Genomic DNA, 26,353 nt, shown 5'->3' with positions numbered 1-26,353 from the left:
CTTTTCTGAGGCTTACTCTGAAGATGATGTGTGCCAAACCAGTTAATTGTGGTGCAAAACCTTAAGGCTTCTGCTAAAACACTTGAATTTGACCGAAAGGAATTTCACCTTTGCGCATGACAATGGCCCGAAGCACACCTCGAAATCAACAAAGGAATGGCTTCACCGAAACAAGATCAAGGTTTTGGAATGGCCCAGCAGGACTCTTGCTCCCAGGATCGTGGGTTTGAGCCTCATGCTGGGTGCTAACCCCAGCCACTGGGGGTGCACGGGTTAATGCACTCTCAGTGCCAGTCCCAAGCGCGGATAAATGGGGAAGGTTGCACCAGATAGGACATCCAGCGTAAAACCTGTGCGAAATCAACATTCGGACAATGGACCACTTGGTGGCGTATCCGGGGGCAGGTGGGCCCCTCCCTCTCTCATTCTCGTGCTCCCCGCACCACAAAAACAGGGGCAAGCTCCCCCAAAACCAGTTCCCCGACCATGTATTCTCTGGAAGTGAGGGTATGCCTGAGTGCCAGTTTGTGAATGGTGGACGGAGCCAGAGAAGGTGAGTGGTAAGGAACGCACGCCTGTGGGGAATTCTACTAATGAATGTTGTGTGTTGAAGTGAGCAGAGGAGAGGATAAAAAGGAGAGACACAAGCACCTCTAGAGAGAGCTGACCGAGACCTGCGCTGCACTGAGAGGCAAGTGAAGTCTGAGCAGCCAATAAGAGCCTGTGTTTTGAGTTGTTCTAAGCTCCTGTGTCCTCATTCGCATCCCAACACAGAGCTTGTGTCAAACAACAGAATGCTGCTGCAAGCAAAGATGGCAAAATATTGCCAAGACAAGATGTGCCAAACTGATTGACTCATTCAAAAACACTGAATGCCATGATAAAATCTAAAGGTGCTTCAACTAATTAGTTTAGGGGTGTACACACATGATTATTGTACATTATTTCAGATTATACATTTTTTTTTTATTTTTCATATGTTTCCCTAAAATGATTATTTCTTTCCACTTTAATTTATAGCTCGAAATTTCACAATAAAGATAGAAAATGTTCTGATATTTATCTTATCTACTTCTCTTTGTTTTTTTTGTTTTTTTTAAAGATTTATCTTGGTTTCATTTTTTGCATCACAAAAACCTGCCATTTTAACAGAGGTGTGTAGACTTTTTATATCCACTGCAACTGTCAAAAATTAATACAATGAATGAATAGCAAGTGTCTAAACCTGACAATATATATTCATTCTTGTCTAATATTGTGATGTGTTGCCAGAGTATGGTCATAATGCCCTAAAGTCATAATGTTTTGCAATCTTATTCAGAAATGGGTCATAGAAGCAACAGTAAAGCTAAATGACTAGACATTTAAGACTGACGTATGATGTAGTTTATACTGTCTTAGTGTGAAAATGATGCAGAGTTGGATTTCACCTGGAAGGCCAGTGCAAGAATGCTTCTGGCTGCGGGGACATCTCCAGCCAGCCACTTGGACTTGGCCCCCATCAGCCACAACACCTCTGCCTTAGGACAGTGAGCGACTGCCCTCTGCAGGAGAGCCTCCAGAGACTCTCTAAGAGAGCGATAGAGACAGACAATTAGTCACTCCAATAGCAAACAGTAAAAACCTATCAAGGTGGCAAAAAATGCCTCACACAATTTCATAATTCAAATCAAGCATTTTAAAATTTTATTCAATTTTATGTCTACTTTTAACTGTAGACATTATCACACAGCAGCTTTACAGGTCACAGGTGGAAGGAAAATCTCCTTGAAATGACATGAGGAATAAAAACTTGAGAGGAATCAGATTCAAAAGGGAACCCATCCTCCTCTGGTTGGCACTGGATAGTGATATTGTATACTTTAATGCACATAGTTTAATGTAGTGTAGTGACATACTGTAAATATACCACTGTATGACGCAGAAAAAACAGTCCATGATTTTGTTACCTCTGGGTTGGACTATATGAAAACATTTCAGTCAAGCCCTTCGTTAATAGTTTTTTCTTAAGTAAAGGTACCGATGTGGAGGGCTCATGGGCATAGTGCATTTTGGTAAACTGGGATGTTTGGATAAGGAGTGGCTAGCTGCATTGTGTCACAGGGTGCCCTCATGTCCGTGTTATCTTCTGGCCCTCCCTTTTAGTTACGCTGTCATAGCTAGTCTTGCCAGAGTCCCTGCTTGCACTCTGTGCACAATGTACTTTTTCTTTAACCATTAAATGACAAGAGCATAACTAAAAATCTGTGTTATCTCCCCACTTCCTTTCTTTCTCTCTCTCGAGCTAATACGTGCTACTCCTGAGATACCAGTGATCCTGTCAGATATTGTTCCTTGGATAGGCTTAGGACAGCAACTGCTAACAATTTGCACAGTTCACTGAACAGTTAATAACTTCAGTTCAATAAATAGACTTATGTTAAAACTGGAATGAACTCAGAAATGAGACTGATGCTCATAAAGTTCCTGTTTACACAATTGCAGTGTCTGACTATATAGCACTATATAGTATACAGTTATAGAAGAGAAATTACTTATAATGGCGCTATCTGGTATTTATCCAGATGAGGATGGGTTCCCTGTTGAGTCTAGTTCCTCTCAAGGTTTCTTCAGGTCATCAGGAATTTTTCCTCGCCACCATCACCTCTGGCTTGCTCATTAGGCACAAATTTATAAATTTTAAATTTATACCCAGAATTTATACTGTATATTTCTGTAAAGCTGCTTTGTGCCAATGTCCATTGTTAAAAGGGCTACATAAATAAAATTTAATTGATCTGAACAGTTGTAAAAGAGGAAAGTCAAACAGTACCAAGTGTTGAAAGGATGTTCAGTATAAGCATATTGGGAAAAGATGCCCTGGGATTTCTTTGTTCCTTTATGATTATGGCAGCAGTTCTTAGAAAACTTTATTTAAAAAAGTTCTAGAATTTTAAAGATGTACTAAACATTATTGGAAATGAATTCTCTTATCCCACAAACTTCATATCCATCTCCCTGGTCAGTTTAAAAATGCATGTTAATGCTGACCTCTGCACATGGGGAGGGTTGCCAGGTTTCAGCAAAATTCCCACCCCAGCTACAACTCAAAAACTGCACAGAAAGATATGAAACTATCCCAAAACATTCGGGCATAGGAAAAGACATAGGAAGGGAAATCATGTGGTGTTTATTTTTGCTGTTCCTTACAGCTATTTAGATATGACATGCCAAATATGTTCTTATAGATGCAACAGTTAGATTTTGTCCACGCCCTTCCACACAAATAGGTAAATGATAAACTGGGTTCAGTTTCATCTGTAGCCAATGAGAGCAGATGAATTTGATTTCTTCTTCAGGCTCTCACTGTTACTCAGTGCTGTATTTACAACTATTCGCAGAGGGGTTCCTACTACATGATTCATCACATTTAGTTCCTCAAATGGTCCACCAGAGTGGAACTGTGATTATAGCCTAACTGATTCAAGATAAATGACAAGAAGGAAAAATAGTTACTAATAATCTGTCTACATTAGAGCTGCTGTCTTACCGTGTGCCATGACTCTTCTCAAAGTAAGCTGCTCGCAGCCATACACTCTTTTTGCTTGGGAAGACCTGCAATGCGTGGGCATAGATGGCACGAGCACATTCCAATGCACCATGAGCCACACACTAGAATGCACACAAAACACACACAGACAGCAAGGTCCAAGTTAGATCTTGTTTAAATGTAACATAAGAACACAAACAATTAAAACCAATAACATTTTATATCCTTCGATTTAAGTGTGCAGTTGTGGAAACTTTGCCAGCGATATAACCCCTAAAGTACGACCTTTCCTGTAAAACCTATAAACCATACCAAGAAAGCTTGACATATGGTTAAGGAGGACACTGTTTGCTTACATAAATTCAACTTTGTTTTTTCTGCTCACTTTAGGTTATCTGTAAGACCAAAAACCAGGATGGCCCCAACACCAAAGACTCCTGGCCACTCTGCACCTTCATGTACTGTGCTGTGGTGTGAAAACTGCATGATCCATGAATTTGGAATCCCTCTCTTTTTCTCAAAGGCACACTGAACTCAACAACTAGGTGATATTTGGTGTCACATGCATTGTAATATCATGCTTGGAACTTTGAAGCAAGTCCCATGAATGTGAAACAAAACAGGCCCATGATCTATGCATTTTTCAAAAATGCAAAAAGGTGTCCCCAAAATGCAGTCCTTAAGGGTGTGTGAAGTGGAATTCCACCCCAGGACTTCCCTTTGAACAATCACCAATCAGGAAATTTGACCTGCCTTATCACAGTATAAAATCCAGAACAGAGTTGGGCATTAGATTTTCTTCCAACTGGATCTATGATCATCAACTTCAGAGTCATGTCTTTGACTTAATTTCGGTTGATCCCACATCAACCTCAGCCAAGTCTCTACCATTGCAAGACATAAAAGATTTAAAAAAAAAAAATTCTAATAAGGAAGTTGCTCACACTCTCTGCATCCTCCATCCATGTGTGTTTGCAGTCTTCCTCCTCGATGCCGATGCCAATGACAGCTCTGATCACAGCCTGACAAGTGGCCACACTACCAGCTTTATCGCACTCCTCAGCATCCTGTAAGGAAAACAGACACATCTAACACTGTTGGATAGCACTGTCTGCACAACATTAGTCTTCAATGCAGTTCATCTGTTTAAGAACAGTAGAGCCTATAACCAACATTAGATACAGTTGTATGCAAAAGATTGGGCACCCTTGGCCAGATTATATATTTTATTGATTGAAGTGAAAAGAAGTAAAAGCAACTGCCACAGCAAAAAAAAAAAAAAAAAAAAAAAAAAAAAAAAGAACAACTCTGCACAGTTAAATATGCACAGTTACTTAATAACTAAAAATAGAAGAAAAAATTAAAATAGAAATTGAGGTCAGTGCAAATGTTTGAACACCCTCCAAACTGTATTCTCAGACCTTAATTAACTCAAAAGGCCTTATCTGACTTATTAGGACTCATTAGGCAGGTCAAGAATTGCAATTAGTATAAATTCTAAAGCATAATGCATTCTCTGACACTTCAAACTGTGTGCCAACACTCAAACATGAACTCCTCTCTAAGCAACTAACTAAGGATCTTAAAATAAATGTAACCGACTCCTACGAGGGCCCGACGTTACCGTTTGTCCAGGACAAGTGAATTTTTTGGATGGGCAAGTGAAAGAATTTTACTTGCCTGACCAGACAAGTAGCCTGAAAATGTCAATAACCAAATAATAACAACAACTGGCTTTTGTGATAGTCAGTTATAACCAAGTTCACACTCTTCTGCTGAAAATAATCTATGACTGACAACTGAGATATGAATAAGACATTCACTGTAGCTAACATTAATATTGAAACTGTGGCAGTTAGCTAGCTACAGTTCTTACATGGGCCCATTTTCACTAGGTCAAACCATCTTTCTGTACAGTAATCTTAATGCTTTTCTTACACCACCTTCACATACTTTGCCACATTCTGAGGTCATGTTCACAGCTCCGTACACTTGCTATAATGTTACCGTAAACTCTGTAGCTAGCTACGTTGCTACCCAGTATAAGTTTATTTTTCTGACGCAGAGAATCGAGTTTATTGCATATGTACAATTCAGCTGTCTTTCGTAAAAAAGTGTAGTCTGATTGGAGGACCAGCCTGAGCCCAGCAAAGTTGCAGCGATTGTTGTTTTCATCAGTGGATGGCCCAGCTCTTGAGCACTTTGATGCCAGACTGGTAATGGAGAGATGGTGGACCAGCAGCCAAAGGCAACATCGACCAAGGTTTAACCCCTGGGAGTCAAGACGTGTTTATTGATACAGAAGTGCTGGACTGAGCGTGGCATACACAAACACACGCACGCACACACACACACACACTATGTAGCAATGTTTTGGCCACAAATACACATTTGTACATAAATACTATTGTTATTCACTGCACTTTTTTTCTTTAACTACAATAAAGGGATTTGATTTGAAAAATTAAGTTTATGCATTTTCTTCTTTCCATGACCGCAACAGTGCTGTTGCCAGCTACTGTTTGGTGTGGTGATGTTTAAAGTTCAATGATTCAAGTAAGGTGTTACGAGCTGATATACTCTCCTCAGTGTTCTATTGCTTCTAAATAATTGTATTTACACCACAACTGAAAAATTGTACTTGTTTGAAGGACAACCACATGACAATGCTTAATTGTCAAGCCCTGCCTACAAAGCAAGGGAATAAAAGATATCCAATTTCCACTATCAGAAATGTTAAGAAATGGCTGTTAAGAGGAACTGTGGAAGTCAAGGCAAGATGTGGAATATCAAGAATGTTCAGACAGAACTGCACATATACTGGCCAGAAATGCAAAGCAAAATTCCCAAATGACAGCAAGAAGCCGCAATACAGTTTAGCTGACAGGAGTGGTGGTGCACTCTTGTATTTTACAGTGTTGCTTGCACAAACATGATCTGCTTGAAAGTCATCAGAAGGAAACCTTACCTGCAACCTCATCATGAAAGTCAATGTCCGACATATGCAAAACAATATCTAGGTAAAGCAGAGACATTTTGGAAACAAATGCTGTGGACTGAAAGTAAAAAAGGAACTCTTTGGACACAGTCATCAAATGTACGTTTAATAAAGAAAAAAAAAGCAGCATTTGATGAAAACACCACCATGCCACCTGTTAACCTTTATCCAATTACAAATAATGGACTGGAAATGAGAGATTTGAGTGAGTGTATTTGTACAGCACGATTATAATTTCCTGTACACTGTAAAAAAAAAAAAAACTAACCTTTCTGGCAGGCCTTCTAAACGAGTCAAACTTGATGCCTCTGCCACCAAGTCTGCTCCTTCTTGTTACTACTTTGTATGTACAAATATATACAAAAATACCCTTAAAAACATACATCAAAAATGATGGAAGCTGTTTTTCAGACATTTGACCTTGCTGTGACTGTGACCTTGTTTGGAACAATTCCAAAATCTAATTTTATTCAATTCAATTTTATTTGTATAGTGCATTTAACAATGGACATTGTCACAAAGCAGCTTTACAGAAATAAATGGATTCAAAAATATATTGTAAATATGTGAATTTATCCCTAATGAGCAAGCCAGAGGCGACGGTGGCAAGGAAAAACTCCTGAGACAATGAGGAAGAAACCTTGAGAGAAACCAGACAATGAACTAATCAGTTCATCTGTTGGTTACAATTAATGTTATAATTCTATATAAATCCTACAAACATTCAACCACTTGCTCATCAGATATTGTGCTAGAATCTTGGCTGGACAGACAGACAAACTGAAAACAATGGCTCCACCACCTAGTGTTTTAGCTCCGACACATGACATGCAGCAAAAAATGCTTGGTTTTCTGGTTTAATTCACCAAAAATTCATTGAAGTATTGACTTCAAATTTTGAAATTGCAATCTTGGAAACTTGACACTAAAAATTTCAAAAATCTTTTTCCAATGAGAGACAATTGATGCACAAATAAACATGCTTTATGCTGGTCATGCATCACTGTAATGATTAATTTTATGGCGGCAGCTACAAAGCAAATCACATTAGCTTAGAAATAACTATTCATAAGCATTTGTGGCTGACCTGAATCCACTGCTCACGGTTGATCTCTACCCCATTGGCCCTCAATGAGGTGATTGCTCTGTCAATGATCTTCTCCACCATCTGTGTGTTGCCATTGGCCTCCTCCAACTTGGCGGCTGTGATCCAGATGTGCCGATCAGTTGGAATATTCTCACGGGCCTTGTTCAGAACACGCCTTGCATTCTCATAAGTCTCTAACCGGGCCAAGGCAAGCCAGAGCTAATAGCACAGTGAGGTGACATGTTAGAGGTATACTAAACACATTAATGGCTGAACAGGAGTTTCAGAGTATGGGTGTACCTCTACACTAGTTGGGCAGCACTCCACAGCTCGGCTCAGCATAATTCTGGCATCCTCAGGCTCCTCTAGTTCAACAGCTGTCTTCCACAGGCGCACTGATTTAGATACATTCTCCAGAGCTGCAGTTGTAGATTTACACACACACTGAACTCATTACACACAAAAAGAAAACAAAAACTTCTCCATTTATTTAAAAAAGCATGCAACCAATGCATTAATCTATTGTAAAACTGCATGATGCAGATTCTGAAAACTTCAGATTCAGATGCAGATTCTGAAAACTTAATAACTGGCATAAAAAAGCCATTTGAGATTCCAGATGAGCTACGTGTTTAATATTATGTATTTAAAGAACAATGGTCCCAGGAATACAGTGTAATATATTACAATGTTTGTATTGTACCAAGAGTGAGTGGTAGCTCTATATGATTCATGAATAAAAAGGGGGAAAAAAAAAATAAAGAAAGGAAAACAATTCACTGATTAGACCTTGCTGAGAATTGCCATGTAACTGGTCCTACTATCTGGTGGAATGCACTTGACAGGCATCTACTGTAGGTTGCTGTGGTTGAATTCTGGCCAAAAATGAGGAAGATTCAGGATTTGAAATTGAGGTTTTCTGTCTATAACATACTGCAATACTTTAAGAAAACACAAAGTATGTCACCAAAACAATGTAGTAATTTACTTTCTATTTACTATCTAATTATGCTTTCTGCCTGCAGAGACCAGGCAGATGAATGTTATGCTTTAATCAAGTTGTTGGTTAAGTACCATAATGAAATAGACATTTTACCAGGAAACCGTCCTGAAGATTTACAGGCATCACAAAACTTTAATCACCTTACTTCTAACTATTACAAAGTGCTGACACTGGAACTGACTTCCAAGAATACTAAATAAATGTCTCATCACAAAAATATTCAATAAATCACCATTAAGAATCGCACACATTTTTAAAAAAAAAAAAAATACAACTATTCAACAAAAATAGAACAGTCAGAGTATAATTTTTTTTTACTATATAAGCAATAATGTAGTCGGACACGCACATTAAAATAAACCTGTAATTTGCCCTGTAATAAACTTTAAAATAAAACATTAAAATAAACCCGCAACTGGCACTACTGTCAAAGACGTGCCGTTATAGAAAATTACTCAACTTATTAATTCAGCACAGCTCTACGAATATGAACATTATTTAAACTCATTCATTTGCAAACTCACTCAAGTAGTATGGAATCAGAACAAGTGTATTCTGTGATTTACTTAAATGTATAGCAAATCACACAACTTTTGTGAATGTTAATTTAATTTTCTGATTGTTGAAACCTCATTTGAAAGTTGCTGCAAATTTGTGAACCTTATTGCTTTCGTGGATTTTTGAAAAAGCCCTGTCAGGCTCCAGCTCACAAATGTGTTTTTCTCCATAGTAATCAAATACTTTAACTTACGCCTGCAGCTATCTAACAGGATTTGCTAAATAGCATGCACTTAAGGAGATGCAATGTTTTTTTGACATAGCCTAGTAGTATATTTAGTAGCATGCAGTCTCACAGCTTTAAATTGAATCTTAAATTAATGTATCGTATTATTGATCACATTTTTTTTTAATGCTTATGAACAGAGATTAGATAAGATGCATATACATCAATACACTTCTGCTGCAAAACACTGCTACAAATGCAGATGCTACACAAATCCCATAGTTAAGTACCAGGAAAAGTATCAGGGACATGGTAGGACTGTCTCAAAAGTACTAAGGTTTATCAATATGCACCAATTTACAAAAGACAAACCAACAACGACAAAATTTTCCTTACATTTAATTAAAAGAAAAAATGTCTGTGACTTTGTGAAAAAATTTGTGAATCACAGAATATATTTGTGAATCAAGGTTTGTTAATGTCTTTACTGAGACAATAAATGAATCCATAAAGTAGAACTTTGTAGTGTTGCTCTTTCAAAGACATTAGCTCCATCGAGCTGAAATTGAGTGAGTAATTAGGAAAAGGGAAACAATAACTGTCACATTGTTGCTGGGAAGAGGAGTCTCACATATGAAAAAGCAAGATAAAAGAAAGTAAAAGGAATGAAAAGAGGAAGACATAAAAAATGAATGGAAAGCAGGAGGTAGTTTTAGTATTAACTCAAAAAGAAAAACACAATATCAAAATTGTAAGAAATAGTGGAATTTTCCTTAAATGAGAGTCACTCAATTACTGACCTTTGCGCAGGACTCGTTTCTTAGCCCTGATGTCTGTCTCAAGCTCAGCTGCTCGAATGTAGATGCGCACAGACTGAGGGAGGTGACGTACCGCCTGAGCAACTACTGCCTTTGCAGTGTCTCCCGGCTGCAGACGTGCAGCCTCCAGCCACACATCCTCACTCTGCACATCAAAAATACACACTTGTAAATACTATCCTTATGGGTTTTTAACCAGGCTATGTTTAGACATAGCTCAACATTCCTGTTAATCTGTGAATAACATCCTTTGCAATAACTAATACTCAGTTTAATGTTTTCTTTACAATAAAATTTACATTATAAAGATGATGAAAAAACCATCTCTAATGAGATGGTTTGTAACCTTTTCCAGCCTGATAAGCAGCAACAATTCTTTTTCTAAGATCTTCAGAAATCTCCTTTGCTTGTGCCATGATACACTTCCACAAACATGTGTTGTCAAGCTCAGACTTTGATAGATCCCTGTTCTTCAATTAAAACAGGGCACTCACTCACACCTGATTGCTATTCCATTGATTGAAAACACCTGACTCTAATTTCACCTTCAAATTAACTGCTAATCCTAGAGGTTCTCATACTTGTCACTCACATTTTCCTCAATAAATAATTGACCAAGTATAATATTTTTGCCTCGTTTTTTAATTGGGGTCTTGGCCTACTTTTAGGACTAGCGTGAATCTCTGATGATGTTTTAGGTCATTTATGCAGATATAAAGGAAACTCTAAAGGGTTCACAAACTTTCAAGCACCACTGTATTATAATTACTAAAAGTAAGACAGGGCACTTTGCTTACTTGCTGAACTCAGAGTTGAGGAGACCATTCCGAGCTCCTGAGTAGGATATCTGAGTTGGGGTGCATTTTCTTTTCTTTTTTTTTTCCTCATCACAGGTTGGTATGAGTTATGACCTAGTCGAATGCAACAGAATACCAGGGTCTTGCTGACCCTGTGTCCAGCTTTCTTAGTAGATTAGCGAATAGATCATAGACAAAGTTCCCACGCCAGATACTGAAGACTGTTTAAGTTAAAAACTGACATGAATTACTTTGTAAGAATAAATTTTGTCAGTCTTGTTGACTGTTTGCTCTCCCAGCTCATTATTATTATAAAATAATGGTGATTATGGTGGAGAATTTTTCCATTTCAATTCTCTCAGTTGCAAAACTACTCTGAACCACTTCAGTAAGCTATATCCAACTGAACACCATTGACACAAACAGCAGCAGTCCTTTTTTTCCCCCCTTATACATAACCATATTATGGACATCATACAGATGTTTTGGTTCAGGAGGATAAACTACACCTGACACTACTGAGTAAAATAATTTCATTTCCTATAGCAAAGCAAGCTGACTTTTTACTTGGGTTTGATCTAATGTCTAAGGGGGACAGGGGGTAGATATATTTATGTGTGTACGTGTCTGCATATGAAACAACAGTTCAGCTGACCTTAGGACACATCTCAGTTCCTTTCATGATGAGGTTTCTGGCCACCTGCAATTTGCCGGTAACCTCCTCCAAACGTGCCGAGGCAATCCAGGCAGGAGGGTGGTGTGGGTTTGTCTCCCTCACTGACTTCAACAACAGACGTGCCTTCTTAATGTCGCTGCACAAAAACCACACACAGATAAGCCATGAAAGATCAGAGAATCATTTATGGGTGGGAATATGCTTAAGAGTACAATTAACACACTCAAAACTAATCCTTGAACAAATCTTTCACAAAAAAAATTACTAATTTACTAACCTAATCAGATGTATTTAACTGACGGTTGAAATTAAAAATCAGTGCTATTTGAAAGATAATCTGTATAAAAGACAGCACAAGTAAATTACCTGATGTCACCTCCATGTGTTGGGATCATGGAGTTGAGGTCTGTCAGATAGCCTTTAGGGTCCACTACAGTCTGCCCACTCACAGAATCAGAAACCTGTATAAACATATAGTATAACATTTAGTATAAATGCTAAATTTTGTACTAGTCCCTTAAGATATAGGATAGCTTCAGCTTAGTCAATGCTTAATGAAAGGATACTGCCTATTCTGCTTAAGTAAATGAGAATGAATGGGCTTGAATATAAGTAATTAAAACTTCTATTAAGCTGTCAGACATGCCAGAGTTAGACTAAGACCATCCAGGCTCAACATATTCAATATACTCAAGCACACTTTCAAATCACTGGTGACCTTTTAAAACCCAATGGCTGTGAATAAGCAAGTTACAAATACAACTGGTATGATTTACAAAAGCATGCAATAGCCAAAACATTTCTATCTTTACATACTGTGAAAATACAGTTTTTTTTTTTTGCAACTATAGTATTAAAGACTTTGCTTTTATCTGTGCATTTTTAAAAATAAGACCAACTTTTTGTGCATTGTTTTTTAAAAAAAAAGATCTGCCGTGTACTTTCTAAAAGCCCAGTAATAAAATAATATACCATTTAAGAAGCATTTTACTATCTGTAGTGTCAAAACCAGCAGATAAATAAGTATTGAATCATCCGCTGCATCAGCATTCGATCTTGGATCATTTACTACTTTAACTAATGCTGTTACAGTGCTGTGATTTCAGACTGGTATTTTTCATGAATATTGTTTTCATTTAAGAACTCATTTAGCTGAGAGAATACTACTTTTTCAAGTATTTTACTCAAAATGGAAGATTAGATAACGGTCTATAGTTGGAGCAAGGAATCAAAGTTCGATTCCTTCAACTAAAAGTTTCACAACTGCTGTTCTAAGCATATCTGGGAAAGTGCCTGATTCCAAATAACAGTTTACAAGGTCCATTTAAAATGATCAAATATTTCTTTTAAAAATGCTGTTGAAACAGTATCTAAAATACAGGTGGAAGAATTTAGCTTAGAGTTTTATCTCACTAATCTTAAAATCATCTACAGTATTTTGCCAGGGAGTAAAAATAGAATCCATTATAGGTTTTTTGGACTTGCAATATGTACCTGAATACGAGCGATTTTTGAGTCAAGAAATAATGCAAAGTCATTATATTTTACACGTGAAGTCTCACTGAGAATCACTGGCTGATTTAGGGCTATGATAATCAATACAGAGGTCCAAACTGAAAATAGAAATCATAGATTGTGTCCATTATCATTTATACATTTTGAGAAAGTCTGACTCTGTTCATATCGCACTGTTCAAAACTGATCTGATTTCTAAAAATTTTATAGTAAAAGATTAATTTAGTTTTCCATCGCAATCAGCTTTGCAGCAGTGCCTTTTTAGTTGGATTATCTGTTCATTTTCCATGGCATTTTTATAGTCAATGGTTTCTTTTTAGTAGCCTTTCCCCCCCCCGGAGCAATAGTATCTGAAACAGATTGATAATTAAAATCACTGACCATAACATGCAAGAGAGGTTTATAATGTAGAGTATTTGTCAAAGTAGTAGTGTATGACTAAATCTAGTGTGTGACCATGACTGTTTTGGACTACTTTTGTGTTGAATAACATTTAATGTGCTTAAACTTTGCATGAATTCAGTGGCTTTTTTTTTTGTCTGAGGCTTTATCAACATGAAAATTTAAACGAGCAGTCAGAAGAAGCCCATCATGATTAGATTTACATATAGATAATAGTTCAGACAGTTCTGATTTAAAAAACAAACAAACAAATAAATAATGAATGAATGAATGAGTATTTGGGGAATGATAACCAACCATTAGCAACACTGGTTCTTGGTCTTTGAGTAAAACTGCCAGATACTAAAAGGAGGAAACTTCTTCAAATGGTTTTGGATTTAAAAATATTTGGGAAGGGGGGGCGTAGCTAGACCACCCCCTTCTTACCCTCATGCACAGTATGGATAAAATCATAATTTTGTGGACTAATCTGAACTAAGCCAGGTTTTAGTCAGTATCATAAAATGTAACAAATAGATCATTAAAAATGCTCATTTTGCTATTTAGTGCTCTTACATTTGGTAGGGCCATCTAAAATTTTGCTTTATTGGGGTTGACAACTTTAACCATTTACTTCTTTTGTTTCTTGTGGTATGTCGGGAGCTTTTGAACAGAGTAACAGTTTACATCGTGTTGCTATATTTTTCATTTACCTCTCTATTTACATGTCACATTTGGCTGATTCTCTTCTCACAGTTCACCGATAAAATTTGGTCTCAAAACAAAGGTTTCATATGCTCTCCTAAATGTGGGCAGAGGGCGAGAGATTATGAGTTTAGTTGGCGTTTGCTTCTTTTTACTGGCTAGAAGTGTGGTAAATTGACCTTTTTAAATTTCATGCTTATGATCACGTACATCCTCTACTCTTGTATGCACTATGTGTTTATGCTTATTAAAAACAGTTGCAAGTTTTTTCACACATATCCAAGACTCAAGCTCCGGGGAAGCATAAAAACAGATGCTTTACCACTAGCTGGAGCAAAGTTCAAGTTCAGCACAATCAAGGTGTTGGAAACATTCCTTTGAGATTCTGGTCCATGTTCACATATTATAATTATAATGATTACAATTCGTGGAGATTTTTCAGGTGCCCTTTCATGCTGCGAATCTCCCACTCTACCACATCCCAAAGGTGTTCTATTGGATTTAGATCCAGTGACTGGGAAGGCCACTGAAGAACAGTGAACTCATTGTCATGTTCGTGAAACCAGTTTGAGATGACTTTTGCCATGTGACATGGTGCATTATCATGTTGTAAATGGCCATTTGAAGACTGGTAAATTGTGGCCATGAAGGGTTGCACATGGCCAACAGCACTACTCAAACAGGCAGTAGCATACAAGCAATGATTTATTGGTATTCATCAGACCAGGCTACATTTTTCCAGTCTTCAACTCTCCAGTTTTGGTGAGCCTGTGCCCACTGCAGCCTCAGCTTTCTGTTCTAGGCTGACAGAAGTAGAACCAGATGTTCTTTCTTTATTGCACCATTCTGAGTAAATGCTAGACTGTTGTGCGTGAAAATCCCAGATGATCAGCAGTCAGAGAAATACTCATACCAACAATCATGCCACTATCATGCTCCATCCCAAATGAGTGAAGGAGCGGTATTGCAGGTCCTTCCACCCTGCTGCTGTGAGACTGTAAAAAAAAAAAAAAGCACTGCTCCCAGCAGACCCCACCACTTAACTGGACAATAAATCTTTGGTAACCCCCCATCTCATGGGAACAGTGCAATAATGCAGTTTGGTCACTTTAATACTGTTGTGTGTTTGTGTTTTTGTGCATTCTTGGTGTGTCTCTCTCATATTTTTATACTTTATATATATATATATATATATATATATATATATATATATATATATATATATATATATATATATATATATATATATATTTTTATATCTTTATCTGCTGTTGTAACAATGCAAATTTCCCCATTGGGGACAAATAAAGGATTCTCTTATCTTATCTTATTTCAGTACCTAAATATTTAAAGTTGCAACAGAAAGGCTACTATTCATTACTGGATATGACAACACAGTTTCTACAAGAAGGGCCCCAACTGTTCAGATGGCAAAAGAAAAAGAAAAATATTGAATAAAAGTAGACTATGAGTAGTAGACTACAGAATTTTTACAGTCCTGTCCATCAACATAACGGATAATGATTTACTGTAAGGCAACCTGTTCCCAGCGTCAGTTTCTGGTCTTATTCTGGTCTTGGTTTGGTGTGGAAGTTGTGCAGAACCGGTTTCCCTATTGTCTAGGCAATCGTGTTTCCAATGATCCTCCCTAGGTCGGGGTAAAATGGCCACTCCAGGTACACGGCAGGTCTCGTGGGCCATTTCCAGGCAAGTTTTCTGGGCATTGAGTTGAGTTATTCCAGTTATTAACTGAGCATATCCATCTTCCAGTCCTCCTCGTTTAGCATTTTATAAAAACAATGAAGAAATAAAAGAGATTTCAAAACAAATGATAGACATAAAAAGCAAAATGAAGTTTGACTAAAGTACTTAAGAAAATAAAATAAATTAAATAAGATTAGCCAGCTCCACACACTCCCGTGAAAGGCCTTTTGTGACCTCTAAATTGAGATTTCAGATAGATAGGTTCTTTATTGTCATTGCACAGGGTACAACGAAATTGAGTGTCCCTCCTAATGATGCAGAAGAATACAATACAAGGAGTAAGGGATAACATAAATAAATATAAAAGGATATAAATATTAACATAGTTTATCAGATCTGTTCAGTTAAGATAGTAAAGCAGCTAATATATTGCACTTACATTTCTCAACTACATGTTAATTAGGTACGATACAGTGATGAATTCAAACAGCTGGCTCAGATGAAAACAGATGAAATAGCGGTAGCTAACGTGATGTAATTATATACAGTCATTTATTTATCAGAGCCTAAATAACAATTGTGTGGTCCTCACCAACTTGTACAAACAACCAACCAACCTCAGGTGAAAAAATAAAAAAATAAATAAATAATAAAAATTTTTTTTAAAAAAATCACAACAGATTTCAATATGTAGTAATTTTTTACAATAAGTAAACCAACATTCAGAAACCAAGCGTTTCAAAGTGTTTGGAAAAAATAAGTACACCCTATAATTCGGTAACATGTAGAACCACCTTTAGCAACATTAATTTGAAGGAAACGCTTTCTGTAGGAGTTCATCAGTCTCTCACACTGGAGAAATTTTGGCCCACTCCTCCTTGCAACATCGCTTCAGTTGACTGATGTTTGGTCATTTGTTCATACACAGCTCTCTTAAGATCCCAGCACAGCATCTCAATGGGGTTGAGGTCAGAACTTGGCCATTTCAACACCTTGATTTTTTTCTTCTTTAGCCATTTAGATTTTGATTTGCTGGTGTGCTTGGGATCACTGTCCTGTTGCATGACCCATTTTCAGCTCAGTTTAAGCTGTTGGTATGAGGTGTTTGGTGAAAACCAAACACGGCACTGCGGGTGATGACCCAAAATCTGCACCTTGGTCTCATCAGTTCAAAGGCTATTGCTCCAGAACATTTGTGGTCATATTTTTTTTGGAGAAAAGGGGCTGTTTCCTAGCCACCCTTCCATGAAAGCCATACTTGTTCAGTCTTTTTCTGATTGTACTGTCATGAACAAACATTTAATGTGCTTACAGAGGTCTGTAGGTCACATGATGTAGCTCTAGGGTTTTTCTTTACATCTCTGAGCATTAAATGGTCTGACCTTGGACTGAGTTCACCCACTCTAGCGAAGCTTGGCAACTGTCTCGAATGCTCTCCATTTGTACATTCTCATTTGTATCCTTCTCATTGTAGAATGATGAATTCCAAATTGTTTTGAGATGGACATATAACACTTCCCAGATTGATCAACAGCAACATTTGCTTCTCTGAGGTCATAGCTGATGTCTTTTCTTCTTACCATGATGTAGACATAAATCGAGTGCTCCAAAACACCAAAATTCAAAAAGTTCTGCTTTTATAGTCACACCTCTTGATGATTAACTAATCTTGTGCATTTCATGCATAACACCCGGCTGCTGATTACGCTCTTAATGACTGTGGAAGTAGGAAGGGTGTAGTTATTTTTTCCCATCTGGTTTCTGAATGTTGGTTTACTTTTTGGAAAAAAATAAATATTGAATCTACATATAGAAATCTGTTGTTCTTGTCTCCTTTGTTTGTTTATAAAAGTTGGTGAGGACCACACAATTGTTATTTAGGCCCTGAAAAATAAAACCATAGAATTGAAGGAGGGTGTACTTTCTTTTTACCATGACAGTATTTGCCCTTCTAGCAGAAGGCTCTGCAGCTTCTACCCCCAAGCTGTCAGACTCCTGAACACTGTGCTTCACCTCTCTACATACATCACCCTGTTAATATCACCATATTAATACATGCTTCAGAAATGCTGTGTCAGTGATGAGACTGAACATTACAGTTATAATATAATTTATAAGAGAATATAATTTATATCCTATCATCAATTGATGTAGAGTGCCTTGCATTAGTTTTCACCTCATGAACTTTAACACTTTGTAGTGTTGCAGCCTGGAAAGACTTAATTAGGATTTTAACCATTTGATTTACACAAAATGTTTAACATTTATCGTGGCATAAACATCTGTTAGATGTCCCAGTCAGAGCCCAGATCTGAATCCTGGAATGCCGACTATACCACTGGGTTCTGTGCTCGAAAATAGTGCCTGACCTCACTAATGCTCTTAGTTAGATCTGAAGAATAGTTATGGTTTTTCATTATAGCTCTTCTTACTGTTGATATTTACAGCGAGGTATGGTATGTAATTTTCAGACTTACTGGAGCAGGTTAATTATTTCAAAATTCATGTGTTAATGAAAATCTCCTCACAGAGCATATATTGTGAACAGGAATGTGTTTAAGGGCCTAGGAGACATTTTTATCTGTGTGCTGACATTGTGCTAGCATCCTGGGTAAGATGTTTTAAGAAAGGACTTTTGTATGTAGGGAGAGAGTTGAGGACTGAACCTTGGAGACACAACACCTGTTGGAGCATCAATAAAACTATTCCTCTTCTCCAAGTTTTGTGCCTGCTTGCAACCTTAACAAGATCAGAAAATTACTTCACAATCCAACAAGATCCACTGAATACAGTCGCAAAAAGTGTTTAGAACCACTTAGTTTAGAACAACTGTTTAGAACCTTTAGTTTCAGTGTCTCATTTGGTCAATATACGCACGTGATAATGTTCTCTTGCTGTGACAGATTACCTAATAAATGTCAGTCAAGTTGTATTTCAGTCTGGGATCTGTTATCTAATTATGCCTAGTTAAGAGTTCTTTAGTAATATCAATTGATTGAAAGTATTTTTTTTGTTTAATATTTCTGTAATATATTTTAAATAACCCGATTAAATAATTGATAGATTAAATTAATTATCAGAATAATTGTTAGCTGCACCTCTACTCATATGGCTTTTTGCCCTTTGTTTTTTAAAAATGTAACAAATAGTTAATTTGGCAATTTGAGCTTATACACATTAAATTCAACTCCAATATACTGTGGTAGACAGTTAAAATAACAATAACTTTGTCAATGTCCAAATATTTACAGTCCTGACTGTAAGTCCATTTTCAGCTACAGGTATGCTCCCATTAACTCCTAATTATGACAACAAGCAGCTTCTAAAAATCATTACATTAATTTCTGAAATCTTCCTGACTATTTAAAAAGACAGTTGGTGTAAGTAAACTTTTCACCCACTCACACTCTGATATAGCTCATTACAGGTGAAATAAATGTCTCTCTAATTGACAGTTTTAAAATGACCTCTAATGTGAACAAGCAGACAAGACTGACACTGGGAAGCAGAGGCCCTAATCAACTTACCAAAAGAAATATGATATGAAATGTGTAACATGTGGAATTGTGTAAAAGTGAGACTGAATATCTTTATCTTAGGTGTATGTAAACATGTACTTGATTAACAGTGGAAGTATCCAGCCAAAAAAGTGAAAGAAAATGTTTTAATGTTTTAAACTGAACTCAATGGATTAAATTAAGTTAATGTCAAATTTTCATGTGAAAAGTAACTTTTACCACTTATCTAAAACTGTTGAAAGATGATTTTCGTTTTAAAGCGACTATATCATTTTGCCCGAAAACATCATTTAATCCCTGTAAGTTTGCTGGTCATATGTATGAATAACACCACATTTTTTTAATCAAGTAAAATCGTGCAAATAACCAATAGTAAAATATAAACTAAAAGTAAAAAATCATGTAAAATAACACCTGAATGACCAATATTTACCATTAGCTACAATTTGAATTGCTGCCTAGCCAATTTATGGTATCTACTGCAATCAATGATGGTTGATCATTGAAAGAAAGGAAAAAAAAAAAAAAAAAAAAAACCCAACCAGGCCTACTTAGTTACATATTAGGCATGTAACAGTTGGACGATTTTGATCGATGCATTAATTTATAAGTCAACGATGGAAATGAATCAAGGCAACAACCTGAAACGGATTATTATAAATTATAATTGGTCATACATCAAAAAAGGATAGGCAACTGGTGTGTAAAAATCATATTTTAAACAGTGTAAATAGGCTATCAAAGTGATTTGCCTGATCTGAGGCCATTAAATCGTATTATATCATAGTTGATTCAGTGGTATCGTCAAAAATTGAATCATTGCCTTACGAATCAAAATTGTATCATATCATGGCAAATCCAGTGGTATTGTCAAATATCAAAATGTTGCTGTAAGAACTGAAATCTTATAGCATGGAAGAAAAAATTTACACCCCCTACTAAAGCCAGTTATTGTTAGCAAATTAGCAAAACTCACCTCAACATGTTTTCTCATGCCATCTAGAAAGGCAAATGAGACATCTTATTTTATATTAGTTGTTGTTTACGCCAACATATTGAAACATTTTAATGAGGTAGGGCCAGTGGTGCCCATGATCAAGTTGGACATTGGAGTCCGGTGGCTTAATCCATCTTCAGATCTATTACCTTGATTTTACCACATTTTGTTAGCCCTAGCTCCCAGCATACCTGACTGAGCCTCATGTCCATCAGAGTGTTTCTGGCCTGGCCGATCTTTCTCATGTCCAGCTCTCCAGCCCCTGGCGTCATGCCCCCTGGATATGGTGTGTTTAATCCCCCAGGGAAAGGTGTGTTCAAACCACCAAATTGCTGTGTAAAACAGGACATTATACAAATAGAAATGCAAAACATGTTAAATGTATAGCAATTTCAGAATTTTTACTGATTTCTATTGATCTCACAAATAAAAAAAATTCAAATAGAAGCCATTAAGGTGCCATATCTGAGGTGTTTACTGAGCTATGTAATTACAGCATTTTGAGAGCAATTAAATTGTTTCCTCAGTCTGCAGCCTGCAAACAGGATGCCACATACTGTTAGCTGATGTGAATTGCTCGGTTCATTCAACTGTTTTGCGGTACACAGACTTAGGGTGGTTTTGTGGCCTGAGTAGCAGAGTAAGGCACTATTTAATTAGTGCAGGGTAAAAAAAAAATATGAAGGTGAATGTGAACCATAGGTGAACTCAGCACTGTAGGATCACTGCAGAATAAAGAAGGTCTTCAAAAACTGTTATATGCTCCTCTGGGATACAGTGTATAAGAGAACATGTCAAAGTGTCCATGTCCATCAAACAAGGGGAGCACAAAAATGATGATCACTAGTGGCCTCCCAACTGACCATCTCAGATTTGCTTCATACTTTCTGAAAATAATATCACTATTCCCAATAAATAGTGCAAAATTTCAGGCTTTTATCTGCATTAGTACATATAGAGGCTTCAAAAAGGCGACAAGGCCCTAATTTTACAGTAAATCAAATAAACGTAACAAAGTTTCACGTCATTACTTTTGAACTATTCACGTTAGAATTTTTTTTTTTTTAATTTTATGCATCTTTCACGGTTTCTTGGTTCTTTGGCCCTCTTTATCTCCATACTAAAGCACACCAGAACTTTTGAATTTTCATATCTATTACTCATGTTACAGTTATTTTTAGCAACTAGGTGTATGTCTGAAAGAAATCAAACTTTGATTTATGAGGTGTTAAAATGAAAAGATCATTTTGCGCCTATATTTAAAATGCATATTGCCCATATATGAAAAGGTCTACCATTAAAAGAACTATACCACTTGAAAGAACATGTATTAATTAACAAAAGCAAAGTTGGTACCTTGTACCAAAGTTTGTTTTTAGTCTACACACCCCTGTTAAAATGGCTGGATTTGTGATGTTATTAAAAAAAAAAAAAAAAAAAAAAAAAAAAAAAAAAAAAACCAAGAGAAATCATGTCAGAACTTTTTCTACCTTTATTGTGAAATTGCATGTTATAAATTAAAGTGAAAAACACTAGGAATAATTTTAGGCAAAAAAAAAAAAAGAACAATAAAAAAAAAAAATGTACAATAACCTGGTTGCATAACTGTGCACACCCCTAAACTACTACTAAGCTGAAGCACCTTTAAATTTTATCACATGCTTATCTGTTTGGGTAAGAGACAAAAAGTTTGGACTGCAATTACTATGCACTCCAGTCTCCATCACTGAGCCGTTAATAACTTCAGTTTGATATAATAGACTTTAAGTTACTGATGCTCATACTCAAGTTCCTGTTAACACAAGTAGTGAAAAACAATCACAAACATTTTGATGCTGCCACCACCATGCTGCACTGTGGGTATGGTTTTCTTTTCTTTCTTTTTTTTTTTTTGCACCAAAAATACCTTTCGGAATTATGGAATTATTATACTCTTTGGAATTGGTCTCACCAGACCATAACACATTTTGCCACATGGTTTAGGGTGATAGATCAGCTTAGATGTTTTTTGTGAGAAAGGGGTCTGTCTAGCCACTCTTTCCCGTAGCCCAGACATGTGAGGACTACGAGGTATTGTTGTCACATGTAAAAAGTAATGAGTGCTTGTCAGATATTCCTGCATTATTCATCCTGCTTTCATTTTTTTTTTTACATTACAAAAACCTGCCTTTTTAACAGGGGTGTGTAGACTTATGTCTGTTGTAGTATACAATAATAGAAGAGAAATTATTTATAATTGCACTGTCCAGTGACACCCAGATGAGGATGGGTTCTCTTTTGAGTCTGGTTCCTCTCAAGGTGTCTCTCATATCATCGTAGGGAGTTTTTCCTTGCCATCGTCATTCTGATGGTTGATATAAACATTACAAAACATTTGAAAGGACAGTTATATTTATTTTGTCCTTAAAATATACTTTTTTTTAGCTAGATATGGTTTATATGGTTTATTAAGTGAAATGATTACTCCCACTCCAACTTACTATCTGCATTTCCATGTACATTCTTGCACATATTTTAGCAAAATTTGCAAAAAATATAGATAGTTGAGCTTTTGCTACTTTTTTGTAATAGGGCACATACTAACTTTCTCTTATTTGTACAATGAACTGAGGCTAAATGTCTCAGAATTTGTGGCTTGACAGTTTGAAAGAAGTAGGATTCTGGAGAGTTAAACGTGGGTACCCCAAAAAGTGTTTTTTGCCATTTATCACCGAAATAATTACAGATATACCAATACTGATTCCACATTCTGATTCTACATCAAAGATTACATTATATATACCATCATATATACAATATGCCAAGTTTCATCTTCAGAGCATGCACACTTTGTGTTAGTGTTCCAAAAAAAGGGGTGTGGCACATCACTAAGTGTGTCTGGGTCAAATATTAAAATGGCTTCCATTTTGAAACAAGCAAGAGTTTACTCAAAAATGTAATTTTATTTTATGTTTTTTTTTTGTTCTCACTTCTATGAAGGTATGGTTCCACCCCTTGGTTGATTTGACATGGAATCGCCCGTAAGTAAAATAAGATCTTACTGGTAATCACAGATTGGGGAAAATATATAAATAAAGCCTTGTCTTTTTATTATAAAACTACATTGGATCCAGTCTCTAAATGATTGATAACACCACTTCCGGGATGTTTGTATTGAGATAACTGTCCAAATACATTTAGATAGTTAACCATCTTAGTCAGCTGAGCTCTACTAAATAGTTAGTAGAGATCAGCTGACAACTTATTAAAAAATAAAATAAAAAAAAAAATAAAAAATAAAAAGATTAAATGATTAATTATAAATAGTACAGATTACCATTCAGTTATAAATTAATAAACCTAAACTTACCTATGCATTACTACCAACTATATTTTAATAATGTGGCTTTGTGTATTAAATAAACAAACAAACAACTGAATGAAAGAATGAATGAATGTTACCCCTTGTCGAGGGTCAACAGTGGTGTGGTTATCTCCAGTCTGTAGATGTTTAGCAAAGAAGCTGTCTGGCACTGGCGTGAGTTTCTCATAACGTGGGTTTCTTTGTCTCTTGTTTCTGGCATCACCCACATCTGGAATACTCAACCACTCTTCTTCTGTCACCTCAGCTAGTTTCCTCTACACAAAAAAGAATGGGAAATCAATTTATTTCTATCTAAGATTTAATTGTCTTCATGCGCATGTTGCTTTATATCACAATATACAGTATGACACAATTAATAAAGCATGTTCACTGCCCACAAGAAAGTACAGAGGGAAAAAAAAAAAAAAAAGGTACCTTCAGATCTGAGAACTGCTGTTGGATCTTGGGCCGCTCCATACGATACTTCTCTATCTCCTCTTTTTCTCTCAACTCCCTATGCAAGTGCATACATAATAACAACAATGTTAAAAAAATTTGCAAAATGTTTAAATGAAAAAAAGCAAACCAATCCACGTAACTATGTAAAAAAAAAAAAAATCATACTAAACAGTTATAGTGAAATACCATCATGCACCTTACTTCATAAGAGACCAATGCAAACTATGATGCACCTGGCAAGCAGTATTGCAAGTCTGTCTAACTCTAATCTACTTTAAAAAGAGGAAGCTCTGACCTTCTTTCCTTCCGTCTCTCATCCATCCGCTTGTCCAGCGCTGCATAAATAGCATCTGCTTCTTCATCATCCTTCTCATAAGGTCCACTCGAGAACAGGCTACCAGCATACCCATTAAACTACAACACATAAAATAATACAAAAATCGGCTCAAGTTTTTATCCTGAACAAGTCCAAGGACACAAGAGGAGCTACAGGCAGTTACTATTACTGATACAATGGGTCTGCTAACATATGGGTCTGCAATATGGATATAGTAGTTTTAGTGGGAGCTTGGTAATTGTTACCAGAATATCTCTGGGATTTCAGTTTGTCCCAATCCTGCAGCTAGACGACTGGGTCAGAGCATCACCATAACTGTCAGCCTTGTGGGTTGTATGCAGTGGTTAGTACCTACCAAAAGTGGTCCAAAGAAGGACAACCGGTGAACTAATGCCTTGTTGAGAGAGGTCAACGGAGAATGGCCAGACTGGTTCAAGCTGACAGAAAGGCTAGAGTAACTCAGATATCCACTCTGTACAATTGTGTTGTGCAGAAAAGCTTCTCAGAATGCACAACACGCCAAACCTTGAGGCAGATGGGCTACAATAGCAGAAGACCACATTAGGTTCCACTTCTGTCAGCCAAGAACAAAAAGCTGGGCCGGCACTGGGCATAGGCTTATCAAAGCTGGACAGTTGAAGACTAGAAAAATGTAGCCTGGTCTGATAAATCTCGATTTCTGCTGACACACACTGATGCTAGAGTCAAAATTTGGCACCAATTGCATGAATCCATGGACCCAATCTGCATGGGAATGTATTCTTGGCAAACTCTGGGTCTGTTAATACCAATTAATTATCACTTGAATGCCACAGGCTATTGGAGTATTACTGCTGACCATATGCAGCCCTTCACAGCCACAATTTACCCATCTTCCACTGGGTACATCTAGCATTATAATGTACCATGTCACAAAGCAAAAGTTGTCTTGAACTGGTTTCATGAACATGACAAGTAGATCAATGCTCTTCAGTGGCCTTCCCAATCACCAGATCTGAATCCAACAGAACACCTTTGGGATGTGGTTTTTGATTTACATCTAATTAACTTACGACTGATTCTGGTCAGTGAAAGTGGCCTTAATGAAATAGGTTTAATCAGTCCATGTGCTGTTAGTTTATTTGCAGAAATAGGTAGAAGTAGCTAGTTACCTCATCATAGTTGGTGTCGTTCAGGTCCTCATCATCATCGTCCTGGCTGGTCTTCTTCATTTGATCACCCACTGTCCTCTTTCCTGGAGGTGCATGCCGGTCATCCACGGGATCATTTGCATCTCGAGCAGGACCAATATCAGATCGCGTGGTGAAACCTGTGGCTCTAGAGGAGACACCAAACAAACTTGCAAGTGCAGTAGGCTACTGAACATTTAACAATAGTAAGTCATAGTACTACTATACATAGCACTACATCGGATGATTAAGTTTTCCGAAATAACAAGTGTTATAAATAATAAGTGTTAAAAAAAAAATAATAATAATAAAATAATTTTTTGCAAATATCATGGCTACAAGGTATTCAAATTCACTAAACATTTGTTTCTAACTTACACCAACAGATGAAGCCTGATCATGCAGCAGGCATGACTGGCTGTTTTCTGGTGGCTTTACACTATTCAAGAGGCACGATTCTGAACTCCACTTGGAAGAATCATGTTTAAACAACTACAGTGGCAGGCTACTGGAATATGCCAAGTGAAGACAGGCCTGAGATCAAATGTGAAGACAAAAGTTGGGTCATCCGGTCATGAAGACAAAGAAAGGCC

General features: G+C 36.8%; 1 protein-coding gene across 1 annotated transcript in view; it reads right to left on the bottom strand.

Annotated features, from left to right (window-relative positions):
• Positions 1–26,353, bottom strand: part of prpf6 (PRP6 pre-mRNA processing factor 6 homolog (S. cerevisiae)) — a 47,542-nt gene that overhangs the window by 11,058 nt on the left and 10,131 nt on the right. The window contains exons 2-14 of the mRNA XM_026921436.3: positions 25,743–25,908; positions 24,550–24,668; positions 24,231–24,309; positions 23,894–24,070; positions 20,644–20,784; positions 11,999–12,093; positions 11,612–11,768; positions 10,142–10,304; positions 7,915–8,033; positions 7,615–7,833; positions 4,474–4,596; positions 3,530–3,651; positions 1,431–1,569 (exon numbers count right to left, since the gene is read on the bottom strand). Of these exons, the coding sequence (XP_026777237.1) occupies positions 1,431–1,569; positions 3,530–3,651; positions 4,474–4,596; positions 7,615–7,833; positions 7,915–8,033; positions 10,142–10,304; positions 11,612–11,768; positions 11,999–12,093; positions 20,644–20,784; positions 23,894–24,070; positions 24,231–24,309; positions 24,550–24,668; positions 25,743–25,908 (1,819 nt within the window). The remainder of the gene's footprint in view (positions 1–1,430; positions 1,570–3,529; positions 3,652–4,473; positions 4,597–7,614; positions 7,834–7,914; positions 8,034–10,141; positions 10,305–11,611; positions 11,769–11,998; positions 12,094–20,643; positions 20,785–23,893; positions 24,071–24,230; positions 24,310–24,549; positions 24,669–25,742; positions 25,909–26,353) is intronic.

Source organism: Pangasianodon hypophthalmus, chromosome 16, assembly GCF_027358585.1.
Source record: "Pangasianodon hypophthalmus isolate fPanHyp1 chromosome 16, fPanHyp1.pri, whole genome shotgun sequence".
Taxonomy (NCBI): Eukaryota; Metazoa; Chordata; class Actinopteri; order Siluriformes; family Pangasiidae; genus Pangasianodon; species Pangasianodon hypophthalmus.
The sequence above is the reverse complement of the archived record's forward strand: the minus strand, read 5'-3'. Positions and strand labels throughout refer to the sequence as shown.